The sequence below is a fragment of the Necator americanus genome, chromosome V, assembly GCF_031761385.1.
Source record: "Necator americanus strain Aroian chromosome V, whole genome shotgun sequence".
Lineage (NCBI taxonomy): Eukaryota > Metazoa > Nematoda > Chromadorea > Rhabditida > Ancylostomatidae > Necator > Necator americanus.
Genome location: NC_087375.1, coordinates 21,707,803 through 21,728,945, shown reverse-complemented (window position 1 = coordinate 21,728,945; position 21,143 = coordinate 21,707,803). Strand labels below are relative to the sequence as shown.

The 21,143-nt window shown below is 41.1% G+C and overlaps 2 protein-coding genes across 2 annotated transcripts; one reads left to right on the top strand and one right to left on the bottom strand.

Moving 5' to 3' along the window:
* Window positions 1-6,651: 6,651 nt before the first annotated feature.
* Window positions 6,652-8,928, bottom strand: RB195_014777 (uncharacterized protein; the record flags this gene model as incomplete). The annotated part of the gene is made up of 3 exons (XM_064205182.1): window positions 6,652-6,740; window positions 6,785-6,864; window positions 8,870-8,928. 3 exons carry the CDS (start codon window positions 8,926-8,928, stop codon window positions 6,652-6,654), a joined length of 228 nt encoding a protein of 75 aa, XP_064061063.1.
* A 4,083-nt stretch (window positions 8,929-13,011) lies between these two features.
* Window positions 13,012-19,672, top strand: RB195_014776 (uncharacterized protein; the record flags this gene model as incomplete). Its single annotated transcript, XM_064205181.1, has 13 exons — window positions 13,012-13,030; window positions 13,097-13,284; window positions 15,451-15,615; window positions 15,684-15,766; window positions 16,096-16,216; window positions 16,277-16,400; window positions 16,467-16,659; window positions 17,157-17,326; window positions 17,411-17,583; window positions 18,409-18,553; window positions 18,618-18,750; window positions 18,839-18,941; window positions 19,607-19,672. 13 exons carry the CDS (start codon window positions 13,012-13,014, stop codon window positions 19,670-19,672), a joined length of 1,683 nt encoding a protein of 560 aa, XP_064061062.1.
* Window positions 19,673-21,143: the final 1,471 nt, after the last annotated feature.

Genomic DNA, 21,143 nt, shown 5'->3' with positions numbered 1-21,143 from the left:
CCCATGGGTTTGTGGGAGAACGTTGCGTTCTCCCGGAGTAGACCTCTGAAGCTCATTTGTTGGAGGCGACTCCAAACCGCCTTCGTTGCATCTCCTAGTCACTTGATTGCAGGCTTTTGGCCGGACCGACGTGCAGGATACAAGGATGTCATGAGTCAGTCCTGGCTCAGCAGAAACAGGGAACCCATCACCTGAATCCACGTGCCTCTCTGGACAAGCACATGGTGGCTTTTGGTCCTCGATTAGCCCCCTATCCGCCACCCGGGGACGCGCCACGTAGCCTTGCGACTAACCGGCTATGATCCCTCTAGTGAGGGAGATCCGTGGCCATAAATGGAACTCTCGATAATTAATTGGCTCTTGAAAGTGGCTGAGCGGTAGAATTGTCGTCTATAAAGTGGTTGGCCTTGGTTCAGTTCCCGCTGGCAGCAAAGCTGCACGTCAAAGGACGGACACGCACGCACGCACATACACAAATACACAAAGCTCGTCATTATCTGGCACGATGTTATTTCTTTAACTATACATTGCTTTCCTATTCCTTTATTTATCTTATTTACCTCTGTTCGTAATCCTTTTCTTTTTCTATTGATCCGAATTTGCTCAGTAATTTGCTCGCTGCTCCTGCCTTACGCTATCGAGACAGAGGTGCAATTTAAACCGCGGGTCAAGTGGGACTTCCTACTTGACTTGTTCGGGTACTACGACCAGTGGAAGATCAGTCACCTCAAACCCAAATAACTGTATTTTATATTGTCTTTTCATACCAGACACTGCTTTTGGGCCAATGGCACCAAATTATTACAAATATCTCGCTTGTACAAATTGCAATCTTTAGCTGCGCGATCTTTGCTCTTTTCGCTTAGATTAAATTACTTTGTTTTCATCATTTGTGAGTTGAGAAAATAGGTCACAACTGTCCCCATGTTAAACTGGATTCGTATACAAATTACCGACGATTTCGCCTCTGAATTCTTGCAAAACGAAGGACTTGCAGGTTCAGCCTCTGTCATTCTTAATTTGTTCACTCGATAGAGTCTCTTGATTCAATTCTCTCATTCCAATTCATGTGGCGTATAGTTATCACTGGGGTATGTTTCATTGAGACCAATGGCCCGATCTTATCATCTACAGAGTGAAAACAGAATTTTTCTGATCCACCCTTTCTAAGCACTTACGTTTCCCAATTTTTGCAGCAGAATTAGTCAAGTTTACACCGTTATATACGGTTTTTGGAAATGAGAACCTGTGAGATGGTCCTCAAAACTGCTTCGTAAATCGAGGAGTACACCATAGTTAGGACTCTGTACACATTTTCTGCATAACTACACAGTTCATCATTGTTACAAACGGGTGAAATACTGTTGTGTAATTTGAAGAGATCGTCTTATTTTCTGCAAGATCCATTGCTTCTTCTTTTAACATTTCAAAAAAGTGACTTCACCATCAGAACAAGACAGACAACAATCAATTTATTATTACTGTTACCTTACTTACTGTTACTTTACTTACGGTTTAGTTTGCTGCTGATTATTACTGTTACGATTTAGAATAGAATTATGAACCTCTACAGAGTTTGTCCATTTATTGCTAGAAACCATGAAGCACAACTTCTAAAGTTATCTGTATTCCCAAAGTACATATATCTGGAACTTATTGATCGCAGCTACGGTCAATGAAATGTAGAATGAGAACAACTGTAGACACACCCTATTGATAATTCGTCCTTGGATCCTATCATTATATCGTTTCCACTAGACAGTCTTCGATATCCTGCCAGGTTGCAGCTACTTATGTGCAGCGCATCACGAAACCGACGATGTTGGGACCTCTGTGAGCAAATAAAGAGTTCGGGGTATAGATTACGAGTACGAGCGTGGCTTCACTCACTTCTCTCCACTCGTCCTAAAAAACGACATGGGAAGCGTCTGTTCTCACGAGATAAGTTAAAACGGTCACTTAGCACAAGCTCCGATTCCCTCAGCTGCCTACTCATTGGTTTTACTTGAATAGACAGTTGAGGAGACTACTGATCTCCAACCACCCGCTCGTGGATGTGGCCTGTGCTCACGGATGGCCATCCTCACGTACATTGTAGGAACAAACACCGTTTCCCATCTTTCAGAATGGCTAGAAGAAAATAAGCAGGACCACGGTAATCCTAAATCTACGCCCTAAACTATAGAGACCCAGAAATCGTCGGTATCATGGTACACGGTGGCTTTAACTGTTTTTTTTTCTTTCGCAATTAAACAGTTTTCCTTCTCAAATATCAATTCATGAATGGTCATGGGTGATTTTAGATACAGCGCAGTTTCTCAGTTGGATGAAAAAGATAAGAGGAGGTGGCTGTACACTATTGTGTGGCGCACTAGTACAAAAATAAACACTACACAGTGACGAAGATAGAGTAAATGTTTTTATAGGTTTCTGGAAATTGGAAATGGAACTTTTTTCTCACTTCTGTCTTAAAGGCAGCATACCACGAATCTGAGGTGGTGCGGATTTCAGGTGGAGTATTTGTACACGGAATAGTAGATTATGGAGAAGAGTGTGATCCCTTCCATTTCTTCCTAATTGCCGTAAAAAACGGCCCGGAAGACGGCAATTAGGAAGAAATGGACGGAATCACCGTTCTCTCAGTGATCTACGATCCCGTACACGAATACTCCACCTGAAATCCGTACCACTCCAGATTCGTGGGGTGATGCCTTTAAGTTGAAAAGGGGGTATAAGAAAAATATATTTCTTATAGGATGGCTCAAGAATAAGGATTGAAATGCAAGGAAGACGACCTTTCAAAAACATTCTACTGCTCAATCTAAAAAATCTATTTAAGTTTACTATAGTTTGGTCAAAACGACCTGACGTGTGATGCAGCTCAGAATCTCCAACCGCACTCGGATTACAGAGATGAGTGGAGTTAGTGAGAGTTTCACCTCAAGCGCAATTGCTGACTCCACCGCACCGCTTTGAGGAACGCCGCTTATTCTCAAAAATATACTGATGTTTGTAGGATATTTCGCTGTCCAGGAAAAAAGAAATTCTGCAAACTAAAATTGGATAATCCTAGTGCTGTTCGTTGCAAAAACCTGCTTTGTTTTTTAAAAGAAAATCTTCTCGTCCAACGACTTTTTTTTGAAGGCGACACCTAGGCTCCGGTTTCTAAGCCTTTTCGGAATCAATTATGTTGACCGCTCGTTTTTCCCTTATTTTCTCAATCCGCTATAATTGCAGCGACTAAATGACTAGTGGTCACCTATAATGCAAATTTCTCCAACGCTGGACTGCATCGGTCTCAAATAGGACAAGCTTTCGTCCTGATTTTTCGCTGCAGATGTGCCCATTTAGGCGACGATTGTGAGACTCGCTCCCGACTTCTGCTCTCTGCATTTTAAATCCCCGCCACTCGCTCAACCGCCGCGCTTCATATCCTGTCGTTATCATTCGTATCTCTTAGCTATTCCACTGATACATATCACACCCTGAAACCCGTTCCAGGCTACGTAACGAGATAAGGGCCTGTGGTGGGTCGGGCAAAAACCTCTGGAAATACGGCTGTTGCCGCTGCATACGACGCAATACACTGCTGTCTATGCCATTGAGGCTGCAGGCGGGTCCGACTAGTTTTTGTCCGCTTTTGGTTTGTCTAAGGATTGTACCTCACTCATTTTCTTGTATCGTACGGCTGTGGTAATATGGAAACCCCGCTTTTTCGCCGAAGTTCTCTGAATCCTTGCGTATTTAACTTCTTTGACTTGTTTTTGTTATCATGCACCTATGGAAGATGGGAATTCTTCCCAATAGTTTGAAACGGGAAATGTTGAGCTATTTGTATGGGGAGATGTGAAGGATGCAACGACAGTTGCAGGCAATTCCCTCCACTCTTCATTTTCTCAATTCTTACCTTGCTACTGCTTCTCCGAAGAGCGAGAAGTTCTCTTCTATGATAACCATTCCTCTCATTTCTTCGGTAAAATTCATTAAGACGTGCAATTTCCTGATGGTATGATAGAACTGTAGAATCATAAAAGATCCGAAATCAAGAGCTATAACTTCCTGGACTAGCGCATATTCCACTGGTTCATATTTTCAGTGTTGATTATTTCATAATATTTCGCCATTGATGTGTGGTTGCCTCCTTTCACAAGCTTTTGCGCTTCTATCTCTTCCCCAGTGAAATAGTGGAAGAAGAACCTCAAGCCGTAAGATCTACAAAAATGGTTTGAGTTCACGCACTCGATTCTTCAGTTAAGTCACATAAGGTGGCGAGGTTGTCTGCAGTTATTCGAATGCAGCTCAATTTGCAAAACTGAATACGAAGTTCGCACCTGTGTATTCATACTTGAAAAAATTATGAAGATCTTAATTAGTAGGGTATCGCGTTCGCGTATGGCACAAACACCAGCACTAGGACACTAGGATGCGTGACAAGTACTGCATTTCTGTATCCGTACACCTAAGAGACCTTTGAGATCGGCCAAGTAAGCTGACATCTAGATAATTGGACTTGTACTGAAAAACCAATGAGCCAATATTTCCTTTGATTTAAATTATTAGCTTAATAGCTTATTAACAAAATCGACAATATTATGATCTCTTCACGAGTAGGTAGGAGTATGGATGTGATCTACGACTGTGGGCTTGATCACGCTTAATCCCGTATAGTAATCCGGAAAGAGAGAGGAACAGCCTTGGCTGCATCGGCATTACCAGCGATGCAACATTTCACGTGTAGTAGAACGAATGTGTGGCTGGGCAGCTTCCTCTGTCTATTTGAGTTACTTAAAGGCATCACCCCACGAATCTGAGGTGGTGCAGATTTCAGGAGGAGTATTCGTATACGGGATGGGAGACTACGGAGAGGGGGGTGATTCCGTCCATCTCTTCCTAACTGCCGTTAAGCGTTTTAGCGCACTATTTCCTACAGGGAGTTCGACTGGGGCGCGCCAGCCTTGTGCGGCGCCGCATCTTCCAGGCCGTTTTTTACGGCAGTTAGGAAGAAATGGACGGAATCACCCCTCTCTCCGTAGTCTCTCATCCCGTATATGAGTACTCCACCTGAAATCTGCATCGCCTCGGATTCGTGGGGTGATGCCTTTAACTTGCGTCGCGAACGACGATGAAGTGTTTGCCGAGTTGTCCGCGTCCCATTCGCGTAATAAGTTGCATCCTCGGGATGACGAAAACTCAAAGCATACACATGTGCACTATATACGTATTTTTCTGGATTCATTGAGAGAGTTGAGCGTGATCCTTCTCGTACGCGTAGATTTTATCCTCATTTATTCCCACCGAGATTACAACATTGGAAGTCTCGTGATGCGCTGCCTTCAACTACAGGTATGAAACCATCAGTAGCTGCTGTACAATGGTGAGAGGTTTGCTCCGACCAGGAAACTGGATTAGATTTTTTAAAGAATAAATGGTCCTTCAGACTAATCGGTTCCGTTGTGCTCTTTTTTTGAACCTCTTGAGGATTGAACTGCTCTTTGAAGATTGAATTGAGCATATCAGGAAATCGACGGTTTTGGGATCTCTCCATGAACAGTTGGAGGTAAGGGTGTAGTTCACGATGATGGTCACGTGATCACGCTCAATTCCACATTGAAGTAGGAAAAAGCTACGTAAGAAACAATTTTGGTTACGCCGGTCCTCCCTACGATGTAACTTGTTGCGCGGAGAACTCTTTTGTCCTCCAGCGTCTATAATCCTATTAATATAAGTCAAATGAGTAACCGAAGCTTCCCAACCTGCACAGTTGCGGATCACCGTTACCCCGCTCGTGCTTTCGTGTAAGACATTCTGCATTTCTCAACTACTTTCCACTATCCTGTTTACTTACACACGTTCAAATTAGTTTCTTTCAGTTTTTTCACTATTTCTCGCAATTTTTGCCGAGGGCTCTGGCCAGAAAGCCCAGGTTTCTAGGATGAGGATTCTAGAGACCTGCGGTGATTTCACGCATACGTAAACTGAGAAATGTGAAAGGTCGTTACGGAGCGGAAAATCTCGGGAGGACTTAGCCGTTGGGTTCACCTAAGGTGTAAAGTGTGACTCAATCCTAAAAATGCAAATCTTTGCTTCGGATTAGCGATCGTTCATAACATTTGAAATAAAAGAATAGAGAATAAATCAAAAAAGAAAACAGAAAAACAAAAAAAAAACAAGCAAGCGAATTGGAAACAATTATTCAGCTAGTTTGCGAACTTAATTTATTCAAAAAAAAACGTTTCAAGGATCCCTCATATCGGAGGTCGAAGAACAGTTTTTTCTCTGTACTGCCATATCTGCTACCAGCAGAAATCAGCAAATATCTCCTGGGCTACGGTTAATATCAGAGCGCACGAGACTGCGACCAAAACAGCTGCAGAGTAGCAAACGGAACATCCTGACCCGTGTTTGCGTCATCCATTCGCGCAACCGAAAGGTTGTCGCGATGACACTGTGGGAGGCATAACAAACAACCATAAGTCCAGTTCTTCATTTGTCATCATTCTAAAAGACGTAATTAGATAGAAAATTCCATGTATTTACGGGTAATCGATTTGGGGTGGAAAGATAGCAAACGCTTAGTAATAAACAATCGAATACTCGTGTTTTGATTCCACATATATGTATTTTAAAATCACCAAACATCAATGGTGTCCGTCATGTGGGAGTCATGCCAGTTCTGATTCTGGGATTGCGCACGGAGTGATACGCTTTCGTTTCGTTCTTTCCACGGAGTAGTTTTGTTGCTTAACTAGCAGATTTAAAAGAGCCGAGACCAAAAACATCATACCGAGACAGACGTTTCTGTGGATTAGATATTGTGCAGATCGGCCGAACAAATCATCGGAGGAGTCCCTCCAGCATCCCTCTCTAAAAGAAGAGGTTTTAAATTGGAATGATGGTTGCATCATCATTCGCCATGTTCTTTCTTTAGGAATCGGGAAGCTTTGTTTTCTTTGAAATCATCATGACACAGAAGAGACCTTGACTTTTTTGATAAAGTTGGTGAAAGGAAGCACAGAAGCAAGGACAAGCGTTGTTTCACGTGTTTCATGTACAGAAACGAGTCGTTGCGGTCAGTTTTTGTGACTGAAACCCGGGAAGTTCTAGCATGATGATAAAAATTTCGCTATTGGCGTACAACACCCAGCTTAACAATAAATCTCATAGCTTTAAACGTTGACAAATACGAAAACTAAAACAAAACTACGGGGATTGAACTGAGTAAACGAGTGAGCAGAGGAGTGGAAGTTATCAATTGTTTGCGAAAATTTGGATGCTTCCAGTGTTTACTCGGAAATTATCGAAAAGTTTTGTATCCATGCATTCGTACTCCTGGAATAACATTAAATTCTTTTTAAATATCCACTTTTGCCCATGAAAAACTCAGGACATAACGACTGTGCTTCAAAGGAATCACCTCACGAATCTGGGGTGGTACGGATTTCCGGTGGAGTATTCGCATACGGAGTCGCAGATTATGGGGAGCAGGGTGATTCCGTTCATTTCTTCCTAATTGCCGTAGAAAACGGACCGGAAGATGCGGCTTCGAGCGTTCCGGCGCGCTATTTTCTACAAGGAGTTCGATTGGAGCACGCCAGCCGTGTGCGACGCCGCATCTTCTGAGCCGTTTTCTTACGGCAATTAGGGAGAAATGGACGGAATCACCTCCCTCTCCGTAGTCTCCCATCCTGTATACGAATACTCCACCTGAAATCCGCACCACCTCACATTCGCAGTATGCTGTCTTTAGAAGAAGGAAAGAGACAGAGCAGAAAAAATGTCTGAAAGGCGGAATAGCGTTCACGACAACGCATCTGCATAGAAATTGGCTGGTATGGATATTTTCTCAACATTTTTGAGTGAACCAACATTTTGACCATTGACCGCTGCTTTAATTTGTGGTTGTGGTTATATCGAATGTTAAAAGAACATCTTCCGCGAAAGTATTGTTTTTTAAATTAAATGTCAAAGTAACGAAGGAGATCAGTTGCATGGATAAAGGGAACGTATCGAGAAATTTACACACCAGTTGAGAAATGTAAGTTTATTTGATGATTTTGTATACTATGTACCTGGTGCATACGCTACAGTAGAGCTATATACGGTAGAGCTTTTCTTCTTAGAAATCAATTTTACGCACGCATACACGTGACACTCCGACTTGGATTTTTCTAACGTGTAAATGGAGTTTCTAGGATAAGCTTACATTTTGGTAGAAATTTCGATCGAAAGGATTTTCTCAAGTGCTTGTTTAAGTGAAAGCAGCAGTTCTTAAAGACACAACGTATTTTTTTTCTGTCAGAAGATTGTCCTATGTTCTAAGGAATCGCTTCGGCGATTAGGTAAGTTGAACTATGAATATGTAACTAAGGAAATAAGCGAGGTGATATCGTAGGGGAAGGAAAAGAACCACACGAATTTTTTTCTGGCATTGTGTTCATTTGATGGTTTTTTTCTGTGAATTATTCACTTATTTTATATCATATGTGCATTATTGGTATTCGCAAACGGCTTGAATATTGAAGGAGTTGTTGAATAATTGCCGTTTTCATCACGATCCCCTTATTCGTTCGAATAAACGTTGACCGAAGTCAGTAGTGTTTGTAAGCATCTGGAGAACCTAAAATTTCCAAATTGGAAAGTTTAAATGTAAAATATAATACACATCTAAAATAGACCGCTAGTAGCCGAACGGAAAAACTTTCCCTTTTCTTTCATTGTTGTGGGATTCCTCCCTAATACGCACTATTTCTGGCCGCTAGGGTAATTAAATAAATCAGAAAAGGATGGGGCAAAAAAAATCTTCCAGAGATAATTTCCGAAAGTCTCAAATTTCATCGAACAGCGAGAATTCGGCTAGGTCAGACTTCACCTTCTCGCCATTTTCAGTTTTGCTTGAAAGTCCTTAGGACCACCTAAAGAGACCTCCATCCTGTGTTAAGGAAAGTTTTTGGAACTGGCTCATTGTACTTCTCCCTGGTTCACATGCATCCTAGAGGAACGTCTGGAACTGTTGACTTATCTACGTATCTACGAAGGCAATCAATCACCATCGAAGACCATGAGGCTACACTCTGCGGATTTGGTCTGATCGTTCGACCTCCGCGCAGTTCGAACCAATTGACCATCGCCTTTGTACTTTGGATGATGGCCTTAGAATTGCCGCAGGATCACACCTGGATCAGAGTTCGGCTAGCGGAAAGGTCTCATTATTGGTCTCAAACTTATGGGATGCTACAATAAGTAATAATACTATAGGAGGTTGCAACTCTGTGAGAAATGTCACGTAATTGAACCACATGACCATCCTTGCTGTTTAGAGGAACATCGAGTACACGGATCGGGAGTGTCCCGTGGCCGTGCCTTGGACATAGGCCCGTTCTGAAACGATAGGACCAACGACCTTGAACCTTCTCCTCTTCGAATAAAACTGGTAGAAAAGACAAATCGTTTTGGAACGAAATACACCGTCATTCCGGAGCATTAATATTAAAAACGTTTAATTTAAGAGATTTAGGCGCATTGCAGACGGAGTGCATACTCGATGAAAAGCTGCAATTCATTCTCGAATTCGATTTTGACAACTAGTCAACTATTAAAATGAAAAAATATGTTTCTTCCTTTTCTCGGAGAACTCTCTGGAAAATGTCACACTAAATGCTCTAAAATAGATTTAAGAACTCAAAAGAATTAGATTTAAAAGTTTAGATCAAAGATTAAATGTTCTCAAATGTGACCTCGATGATAGTCGAATATTTGAGAAAAGTCCCGAGAACTCCTGATAGTTCAGGTGGCTTCTCTAATGTTCGAGCATAGCAGCATCTTAGATTTCCGCAAAAATGATTCCTTAAGAATATGCATAAATGTACCAATTTCCTTTTTTTTGTTTTCGGCTGGATCAGTGTTGAACAGATATTCTGTATCACCTGGTAGGGTAAGGTACATATCAGTGATTTATTGTGAAGGGGATTTGCATATACTTCACTATACTTATACTGGATGCTATGTTTTTCTCTCCCACTTTCAAATCTGGCCAAAGTCCAGGGAAGTGGATCTCCAAGCATATCTAGCATCCTTGACTTTCGCATTTTTCGCAGCCCTATTGTTGACTTTCTATTTCCAACGGTCTTTTCTACATACGATGAGTTATAAACAAGAGAACGCGATTTTTCTATTGAAAGTTACGTGAACGCGGACAATCTCATAGCTATATTGTAAATGCGTCCCAAATTTTTGTCATAGTTCTGATTAAGCGCTCATATCCCCTGAGAAAGATGTTTTCCAATTAATTACTAGATTGTTTTAATGTTTTCCAATTAATTACTAGATTGTTTTATTTCATCTCATGAAATTCACTTCCGAAATCACTTTTGGCAGTCGTATTTCTGTTCCGTTTTATTTTATTGGAAAATTTCTCTGCCGAAATTATGTCGTTTTTTGATACTGTGAAAACCTGAAACATCTTTCTTTGACATCTTCGTGGAACAATTCTCCCACAAAAACTTCAAATCACTGGAAGCAAAATTTCTTCATCATTTTCATTTTTTCATGGTGACCTCTGCACTTTTTGTTTGGTTAACTTATCAACGATTTTCTAGTGAACTGTCCTTCATGCTATTTATATGCTACGATATACGTTCCATCAGAGATCGTATTTAAAGTCAATGATCTTCTCCTGTGAAGGCTGACCTCGATCAGATGATTTGAAGTCTTCAGAACGCTTACCTTTTCCGGCTTTGAACTGACATCAGGACAAGAATCCCTACAGTCTCCTGCAATTGTTTACGAATAGAAATTCATAGATCACCTCTGCAATTAGTGGAACAACACTATCACTTGCTGAATCCTCTCATATTCGTAAAAACAATGACATCAGTGAGCATCTCTTTTGGAGCCCTGTTTTCTTTGATGAAAAACATATTTTTGTTTGATGTCTGTTACAGAAAAAAAACCAGAAAAAGTAGTTTGTGTTGGAGTCAGCCCATTTTTTCAACCAAAAATGAACCATCATACTATAAATGGACTGTTCGTTGAAGTGGACATGACAAAGCAGCGAGAAGAGGAAAAAGAGAGTTATTGTGTTCGGCTTGTACGAAAGGCAAATATTTGGCAAATGTCCATCTCGTCCAGACCCAGTTTTCGAAAAAATATGTATCGGGTTTTCGTAGGTTCTGAAGTATGGATTTTGTCTCAAAAATCCCGAGCCCTGCTTTTGTACTTCACGCTTTATATTTTTGAAAGACTTAAAAGGAGGATGGGAAGCTCTGAGTGAACGGTTCCTCTCTTCGGGAAACTTTCAATAATAGCTCTTCTGGTCGTCAACAGGCAAATACCGCAATGTTAATTTTCTTGCATTGCTTTGAGAGCTTAGTTGATGTTAAAAATCTCAGATAAGTTTTATAGGCCAGAAGGAAGAGTCCTGATCAATTCTTTCCCGTATCTTAGCTGTAGGTGTTAATTCTAAAAGTCGGGTTGCTTAACGATTTCGTCCCTAAATGTTGGTTCCGCAACTTTCCTAACATTTCCTTCAAGTTTGGTGATTTCTACTGCAACGAGTGTATATCAGAACCTCTGTAGTATAACAGACCTTCCGAAAATGATATGTTGGGCCACCTCATATCCGAATGTCGATTCGGAAGTGTAAAGCGCTCACAACCGCATCTAACAATTCGATTCATCTATCAGTTCCTAAAAAGGCTGCGCGTCTCCATTTGTTTTGCAAATAAACACTTTTCAAACTAACATTTCCTGAGCCAGTTATTGAATGATCCTTTGCCTTTTACTTTGGTGACCATACTACTATATTTCCGCTCCAATTCACGACGAGAAACAGGACAAGTCTTGTCATACTTTCCAGTAATGGAAGGTTCTTTTTCTTCTACTTCAATCAAATGCCAGAAAACTGGGTGGGACCTACTGAGATGGTAACCTCACTGTTACCTCGATACCATCATCAAATCATGAACGTTTTGTTCAGATCGATAACAGGAATGTTATTTATGACTGAATGCGTAGACTTTGTTGCCTGTTTAACAACGATGTTACTCCCTGTCAATTGTTTTTGCTAGGCGTGGTGGAAGCGCAGTTTGATCGGAAACGGGTCAAAAATCGCACAGATTACTGATTTTCTTTTTCAGAACGAAAAGAAAAGTACAGAAGAAAAACCGCGCACAGATAAAAAGACAGAGAAACAGATAAATAAGCTTTTTTTCATGAAAACTGGTTGGTTGTGAACTAGCGCACACAAACAGCGCATACTGGAAAAAATCCCTTAACAATGAAAGAAAGGGAAGACGTTTTGCGTTCGGCTATTAGCGATTTTAGATGTGTTTTATGAGTGAAACAAACCTGCTGTGCTTAGAGTCACATGTCAGTAACGGTAATTTCTTCAAAACCTGCAATTTACAGGGATTTTTAGAAGCAGATTAGCACGTTAAGTTAAGAAAGAACTTAAATACTTCTTCAAGTGAAGTCAAGTTACTGGAAATTTCAGGATTTCACGATCCTAACATTCATTTTCCTCATGCATCACTGTATCTCCTATAGTGCTAGAATTTAAACCTCAGTGGATCCTGGCTGCTCACAGTGAGCACGAATAAGCTTTTCCTTACACAGTCAGTTTCTATTAACTTAGCAGATTTGAGGTTCATCTCTAATGATCCTGATTTGCATCGTTGAACTGCAAAAGATATCGCCCCAAAAGCTGCGAATCCCCAAACAGGGGCGTGTGCTTCTATCCTCCTGCATGTGTATCTTGTAATCGCAGTCCTTCTATAGTTGCAGTGGATGTGTGTTCGGCCACAAACTACGTTCTCTTCGCCACCGCCCCTTGCACACTCCACGGTGGGCGTGCTATTGCACGATTCGCATGACGTTTCCCTACGCACCTCCCCCGTATAAAAGACCAATCCGGCAAACATTCCTATCCAGCAATACTTTAGAGTTTTCAACAACTCACTCAACTATTCCGTTTAATCAACCGATTCAGCGTCCACTACTAATTCATAGACGAAAATGAAGATTCGTCCAAGAGGTAAGCACATCTCTACGGATGAGTCTTCACTGAAACAATGAAAGACACCGAGAAAAATGATTTCAGCTCGAATTTCGAGTCTCACAATCGTTAAAAACGTGGCCTTCACCAAGGAAGGAATTCCCGAATGTCTAGTAAAAACCAACTGCGGTATGCTAGAAGGGAAACGACACGTAACTCGTGATGGTTTTGAAATCGACGCCTTCCTCGGGGTTCCCTATGCCCAGCCACCTGTGGGAGAATTAAGATTCCAGGTGAGCATGTCTGAGATCTTTCTTCAAATGAGCTGTGCCTAAGTGAAAATTCCCCTTTCATTCTATTTCTAAATAGTCTTCCTCTACATGTACCTCGATCGTGTTCTATCTCATAACTCTTATCTCCGATCTAAAATCATAAAGAAGGCGACAGTGTCGCAGACTTCTAGTGTTCTGCTAGTCTCAGATGGAAAAAATGGAACGCTTCTTATCGACCTCTTTTTACCGCTGAAGTACTACTCTGCAGTTCCCGGGTGAACATTCTTAATTCCATCCTCAGAGAGCCAGAAAAGATCTGGGCAGAGAAGCAGAGAATATGTCCTGTACTGTTCCTATCGGCTTTTATACGACTGGTTGCGACCGTGTCGGAAAAATCTCGAAAGTGACACTGGCGCCGAAAATGACAGCGAAGTTCTGGCTTAACGACTTTTTTTTATGAATTATACGGTAGCTGTAGTAAATCGCAATCTCTTTGTTTGTTTACTATGTACGAGGGAAAAAATTCGGACGCCTTTGATCGACAATTTTTCACCGCTGAAGTTTTACTCTGCAGTTTCCAGGTGAACATTATTTTGGATTTCATCTCCAGAGAAAATAGAATGACGAGTTTATGATGGCTTGGAAAAAAGGAGATTAAGAGACACCAAAACGGAAAATGTTGTTGGCTGATAATCGCTTCCCCAGGAAACGCTGCATTCTCTGCAATCCTACGAAAAAATCAGAACCTTTCTTGCTTTCTGCACTGTTTCTACAACAAGTTAACGCTTAACACATGATAAAACTAGCACGAAAACTCTCAATGCAGTTTTTCCTGAGTTGTTTACGCTAGTACTGCGTCATTCCACGATGAATTATCGCAAACGCAATGGTGCATTAACAAATTAAACGGTAACGTCCTTAGAGTTCATGGATTCGACGAAAAAAAGTTCCAATTCAGTGTCGAGATGCGAAAAAGATCGTTCCCTTTTTTCTGGCATCACATCAAAATCTCTAAGACGACAGAACTCTGATTCTCCGCCAACACGTCACTCAACGCTGTCATGGTTTTTCTCGCATTGTCGCTATTGTGTCCTATGGTGATGGTCATACGTTTAGTGATTTTGCGCTGTGAGAGTAGTTTAACCTTGAGTTTATTCGTCGAGAATAAGGGCAAACCAGTTTAACGATGGACGGCACGGTAGCGAGACGTGAGTTCGTCGACTGCAAAGAAATAAAATGGAACCGCACTTGACTACACTGTATCGTCTGCAAAAAATGAAGGAGAGAATAATCTCAGTCAGGTGACTGTTTGGAGCGAAAATATGACAACATATTATGACGTGGACGATATGATCTGCAGTTGCTCGGCAACATATGGGGCGGTCATGGGGCGGTGAGAACGCTAATATAACTTAATTATATATATTGTATGGTTGTTGGAAATAAATTAGTTTTCGTCTCCCCGTTGTAGTCCTTTGTTTGTGTATTATTTCACTTTTTTGCTTTATTTATGTCATGCTCTAATGCCGGTATTTTGGACAGATAGAAATAGCAAATATAGAACAACCGCGACTTAACCTTTTTATTGATTTTCTGAGCTATGGCCAAGATTGGTATTGATATTTATTAGCAGCTGACGTTTCGGCGTTTTCGCCAGAGCCTGGAAAAATCAAAGCCATTAGTGATTTATTCTCCCACGCGCCTTATCACCCACAGAAAGCATCCAAACTGTAGGCAAACGCAAACTCGAGACATAACCTTTACAATTTTTATTCATGGTTGTAGATCGTATACTGATGTATATTATGTTTTAGTGTTGCCAATGGCTATGTGCATATGCATAAATCCATTGGCAACACTAAAAGACCGATAACGAATTGAACGGGAAAAGTTGCATTCTTCCAAATCATTGAACTCCTGAGACTCTAATCTATTCTACACTTCTTAGCCCTTCAAGAACGTTCCCATGCTGCGGCAGAATCGTGGCAACATGCTAACATTTTGTCAGAATTTCTAAAAAGCACCTGCATTTCAAACGCCGAACAATGCGTGGGCGTCTGACGAAATCTCTAAAAACCGCCCATAAAACATCCACAGATCTGTTTACCAAGAACCGTCAAGGTCGTCATGAATCATAGCCACTACAGCTATGATGAGAGCGTTTGCTGAAAACACCCTCGGTTTCAGAAACCGCTACCGCTTCAACCCTGGGAGGGTGTGAAGAAGTGCAAGCAATTCGGAAATCGTTCAATCCAGGATGACATGTTCTGGGATAAATTCACCAATTTCACACCACAAAGTGAAGATTGTCTTTATCTGAATGTTTTCGCTCCCGCTATGGATCCTGTTAAGGTGGGTGCATTTTCGGCAAAAAATCAACGAGGAACTAACATAACAGAAACAGCGGTACATTTATTTAGAGCTATCCGGTGATGTTTTACATCCATGGAGGCGGTTTCATGATGGATTCAGCGGTTCGCTACAAGCCAAGCAATGTGGCACGGTAAATTTTTTTCAGCAAATATTTCAAGGGAAATATTGCGTAAAAGTCGGAGAGAAAATGTGAATTTTTGGGAAAAAGTGGTACAGCATCTTGTAAAAGAAACATTTCGACAAACTGATTCCCGTATAGTGGTAACTGTTTGCATTACACGTTGTCAAAACCAATTCTTAGTAGAAAGTTAGTTCACAATGCAGCATCAGCTGTTTGATTGTCTTTCAGGAAGTAGATGAAATTTTCGAATTTTGGAACTTTTTTTATAAGTTGATGTACATATTTTTGTTAGAACAGACAGGTAGTGCCTCACCGTCTACCAGCGATCCATTTTTTAGGTTACTTGTCAAGCACGGCGTTGTTGTGGTCACCATCCAATACCGGCTAGGCTATCTCGGGTATTTTTGCACCGGTGACGATGTCGCCAAAGGAAATTACGGCCTATGGGATCAACTTGAGGTGGATTACTGTATAGTTCGGCGAATGCTCATGATAATTGTTTAGAATGACGACTTGCAGGCTTTGAAATGGACTAAGGAGAACATCCATCATTTCGGAGGAGACCCTAATCGCATTACGGTAGCAGGTCAGAGTGCCGGTGCTGTGTCCGCCGATCTGCTTTCGTTGTCGCCGCTTTCAAGAGGTTTGCCTTGCTTCCGGCTGCTTTTTTGCTGCGTTCTTGGTCACGGAATGAAGTGATGTGTTTTAGACATGTTCCATCGAAAGATAGTGATGGGTGGAAACACTTTTTGCTATTGGTCTTCCACTACGAAAGAAAAATGCGCCGAATATTGCCGACAGAAAGCGTTGAAACTTGGCTGGAAGGCAAAAGACGTCTACAAGACACACGAAGAAGAAAGCAAGGACTTGTTGGAATTCATGCGGACTGTGCCGGCACATAAGTGAGTTGCGAACTTTTTTGATCTGAAAAGCATGGAACTCCCAAGAAGTGCTCAGCATCTTTAAAGCGACTTGTTTTTGCTTCCTCTATTCAAACAAATCTTGCAAATTCGTTTTCTTCTCCATAGTAGATATTAGTAGCTCGTTGCTTCTTCCTTTCGTTTTCCTCGCGGATTTCCTTTTATTTCCAATGACCGAATGCATTTTACTGTAAGAAGCCCGGCTCTTAGCTGTTTTCCTCCACTTTTGAATCTCGAATGTTTTTTTCCAATTATTTTTCGAGTTTCAAGTTTTCCTTCTAAAGAGACTGTTCGGAAGTGGTCTCAGAATTCCTAGATTTTTCCTAGATATTTCTTTCCTTTGCTAGATAGATTTGAGATTAATAGAATCTCGACACCTGTTCACCTCTTTTCCCGCCGATTCACGGGGTGCTAGAAAGTAACCAAACGGATATACAACCGAATGCGCAAATTAACAAGCAGACCTTGTTCGTTTGTAGGCTGGCAATGCACATGATCGGCAATCGAGTGTTCTTCGACGAGGGACGTCTCCCGTTAACACCAGTGATTGACGGTGAAATCTTGCCGAAATCGATCCCCGAGCTTCGCGCCGATGCTCCGTCAATGGAGTCGATTTGTGGTGTTGGCGAACAGGAATCACTATTATTCTGTAAGATTTTTGAACACTTGTGTAATGGAACCTAGTTGAATCGCAGTGTAATCGCCTATTGGACGAAATCCGTGTGTTGTTCAGGTGCACTTGGTGTTATTAGGGGCACCGGCAAGGACATGGATAAAGTTGTTCACGAACTTGCAAGAAATACTGAACTCAACGTCAGTAAGGTTGAGAATGTGATTGGAAATCTCTATGGGAATCTGAAAGAGTTGCGGAAAAATAGCAAAGCGATGCAGGAGGCGTATGTTAAGGTGAGTGGTACTGGGAATCTCTAAGAAAAAAGATTTTCCAAAATGAATTTTTAATGAATATTGATTTCTTAAAGGCATCACCACACGAATCTGAGGTGGTGCAGATTTCAGGTGGAGTATTCGTATACGGGATGAGAGACTACGGAGAGGGAAGTGATTCCGTTCATTTCTTCCTAATCGCCGTAAAAAACGGCCCGGAAGATGCAGCGCCGCACAAGACTGGCGCGCTCCAATCGAACCTCTTCTACAAAATGGTGCGCCAAAACGAATGAAGCCGTATCTTCGGGGCCGTTTTTTACGGCAATTAGGAAGAAATGGACGGAATCACCTTCCTCTCCGTAGTCTCCCATCCTGTACACGAATACTCCACCTGAAAAACTGCACCACCTCAGATTCGTGGGGTGATGCCTTTAAGCAGAATATAGCGCCTCTCTTGTCAAAAATGTCGAAGTTATACGCTAACAAAACAGACTGTTTAATTTTTTGGATTTTTTTGGATGGTAATTTTTTGACAATTCTTTTTAATTAGGAGATTAGAATCTAAAAATTTCAGTGAAAATATTTCGGGAAAGTCGAAATTTTTGTTGGTCGGATTTTCAATACTGTGTGTTTTATTTTCGTCTCCTCTTTTTTCTTTGTCCTCCAAATTACTCCTCCAAATTTAATTAATAACTAATTAATTAAAATTAATTAGTTGTTCCTTCCAAAAGTTCGCCCGAATTCCAAATATCCTTATGGGTAGTGCTGCTTAATGGCTTGATGAAAACATATAGCCTTGGCAGACAGACATTCTTCAGATTTTTAAGGTATTTTTCTTCCTTTTAGTGTACATCCGACGTCTTCTCCAACTATGGCTGCTATCGATACTTGGAAAATAGCCAACAACACGACAAACCTACTTATGCTTATTATTTTACTCATACCAGTAGAAATATGTGGGGATGGTTAGCAACAGTGGTCCCCTTTCTAGGTAGGTCCATTAAATTCCTTTTTTTGGTAATGGTTCTCGCAATACTACTTAGTTTATTTTGCAGCGGGGACCCACAGCTCCGATATCATTTATCTATTCGATTGTAACTATTTTACCGCTCCATTATCAATGAACAAGGTTGATCGGAAGATTAGCGAAATGACCAGTGCGGCATTCATGGAATTTGTTAAGACCGGGTATGTTTCCATGATGTTTTCTCGTACAGAACGATATGGTCAGTGAAGGTTTACAAACGGAAATGCGCTAACTTGCTTCCTTTTGCAGGAATCCCAACAAACCCGAAGCTCCGTTCAATTGGGAGACCGTGTCGAAAACTGGAGAAATGCGGATGTTGAATTTCTGCGAGAAGCCGTCTATGATTGGACGAGTGAGTCTTAAATCAATGATCGAATTTGCTGTGATTTTGGTATTCCTTAGTCAGTTTTAAGTGGATGCGTCCGTAGTCCTTTTTCTATTCGCTTAATTTCCAAAACGTGTGGTTATTCATTCATATTTGTGTTTTTCTAGTGGAAAATTCGTTTTCCTTCATATTTTTTTATGACCATGATCCAAAGGTGTAATCTCACACATTCATATACTATTTTTTGACCACCTTCACCAAAATATTTGACATTTTTCCGAAAGTCTCTAGGTTAAAAGCAAGGCATTGCTGCATAATATCCTGAAACTGGAATTTCACCTCAACAATGTTCTCAAATATAAAGTTGCTGTAAGTTTCGGATTTTCGAGAAGGTTGTTGAGGAGCACACGAAATTAATCTTATTTTTCGAAGTAATTCATTGGAATCTACTAAGGAAATAATTTGTGAGTAGCATGGAAAAATGGTAGCAAATCAGTAGATCTCTCGTAAAATTTGATAAAAATGGTTTTCATGCGAGTCTGTGTCCTTTAAATCTTGAAGAGAAGATTGCAAAATAACGTTTTGAATAGACATCTCCTCTTTCCGTGGGAAAGAAATTGAAAATGGTTACAGATCAGACTTTGGACTTTTTATTGCTTCAGAATATGTGAATTCATGCTTTCTTCTTGCAGATCTTTGACAACCGCATGCAACGGCTTCAAGATCTTCTTAAGGAGCTCTTGCCACGAAAGCATTAAGGAAGGATTTTTCGACTTCTTCTCAACAGTACCTCCTTAAAATTTCCACACGAACCGGAAATGAGGCGTACTGTTGGAAGCTGAGAATTAAAAAAGCCACCTTATGGGGGTATCCACATTTTCGTGGAACTCTAACATAGCCAGTCCATATATTCGAGATTAAGTGTTTAATTGTGTGACTTTTCTCTGCTCTGATGTGGAGTGTCCTGTTGGAATTCGTGCTGCTTTTCAGTTTAAAATGACTCTCCATCCGCAATTACACAACGTATTTGCTCGTCATCTATTATTTTTACAAAATGCATTTGGCGAGGTGTCCGAAGGTGATATCTGTGACTGATGGCTGTCTTCCACCAGCGTTGTTCGAACTTTGTAGCAGTTTGCTATCATTTTTGTACATTCCTCTCTTATTGTACCATATCAGGTTATTCTGGTCCTGTATTTCATGCATTTCCAAGAACTGCTATTAATTGAAGCGTTATAACTGTGGATTGATCTCAGTTAGAATCGACAAATTCGTTTGTTTGCCTATAGTTTCTTAATAAATTGTTCGAACGTTTGTTTTTTTTTTGTGTTTCATCGATAAAAAATCCGCCTTTCGGCGAACAAAACTCGGTCAGTCGTCTGCGCACACCCTCCAAATGATTGGGAAACATCTACGGGTTCGAAGTGAACCCGTTTATGCACTCGGTCATATTGCAACTGCGAAAGTGATAATGTGAAAGCTGGGGTGGTGGATTTCTAGGATGGGTGTGGTTAAACGGTGCACTTTGAAGTCCCCGAGAAAAGAAAGACGGAAGGGGTATTGGAGATAAGGACCTTGTCAGTGACAGTTCTGATCCATTCCCGCCTAGTAACGCTTGAAGGGATTCTGATGCGATTTTGCAATTTTTGTGGATGGTTCTTTTCACAGAATAGAACTGTGAGAGTATAGAAGGTGGAATCCGATAGATCCCCTACCCGTAGATCCTTGTAGTCATATTCTGAAAGCTTCCGTCCCCAATCCCCTTAGGTCGCGTTCCTGAAATTAGAGTGCGACATTGCAGCATTGTGCCTATCAACATTACTGGAAGCTCGGAATTGGGCATTAGCTTGTCGCATAATCGTTCATCTGAACATCAGGACACAAGCAACCATCAGCTGTTCAACAACGTTACTCGGGAGCAAAACATCGACTATGCGGCATGACTTACTGAGATTGAGACTTATTCTCACCTGCACCTACAAATTATGTCTGAAATTCCTTTTACAGTTTGACTTCCATTAATTAAGATAGCACTATCACCGAATCTCAATCCGTAGCATTCAAAAACCTGAGATATCAGAAGGGAATTCTTTTTGAAGAAGGAAACATACGTTTACAGTTATAGCTGTCGCTGAATAGTTTTTATAGTTGTTTATACTATTTTTCTTTTAGGAGATTTTCATCATCTTTCGTTTCTGATTCATGTTTTCATTTGCTGACTACTTTGTG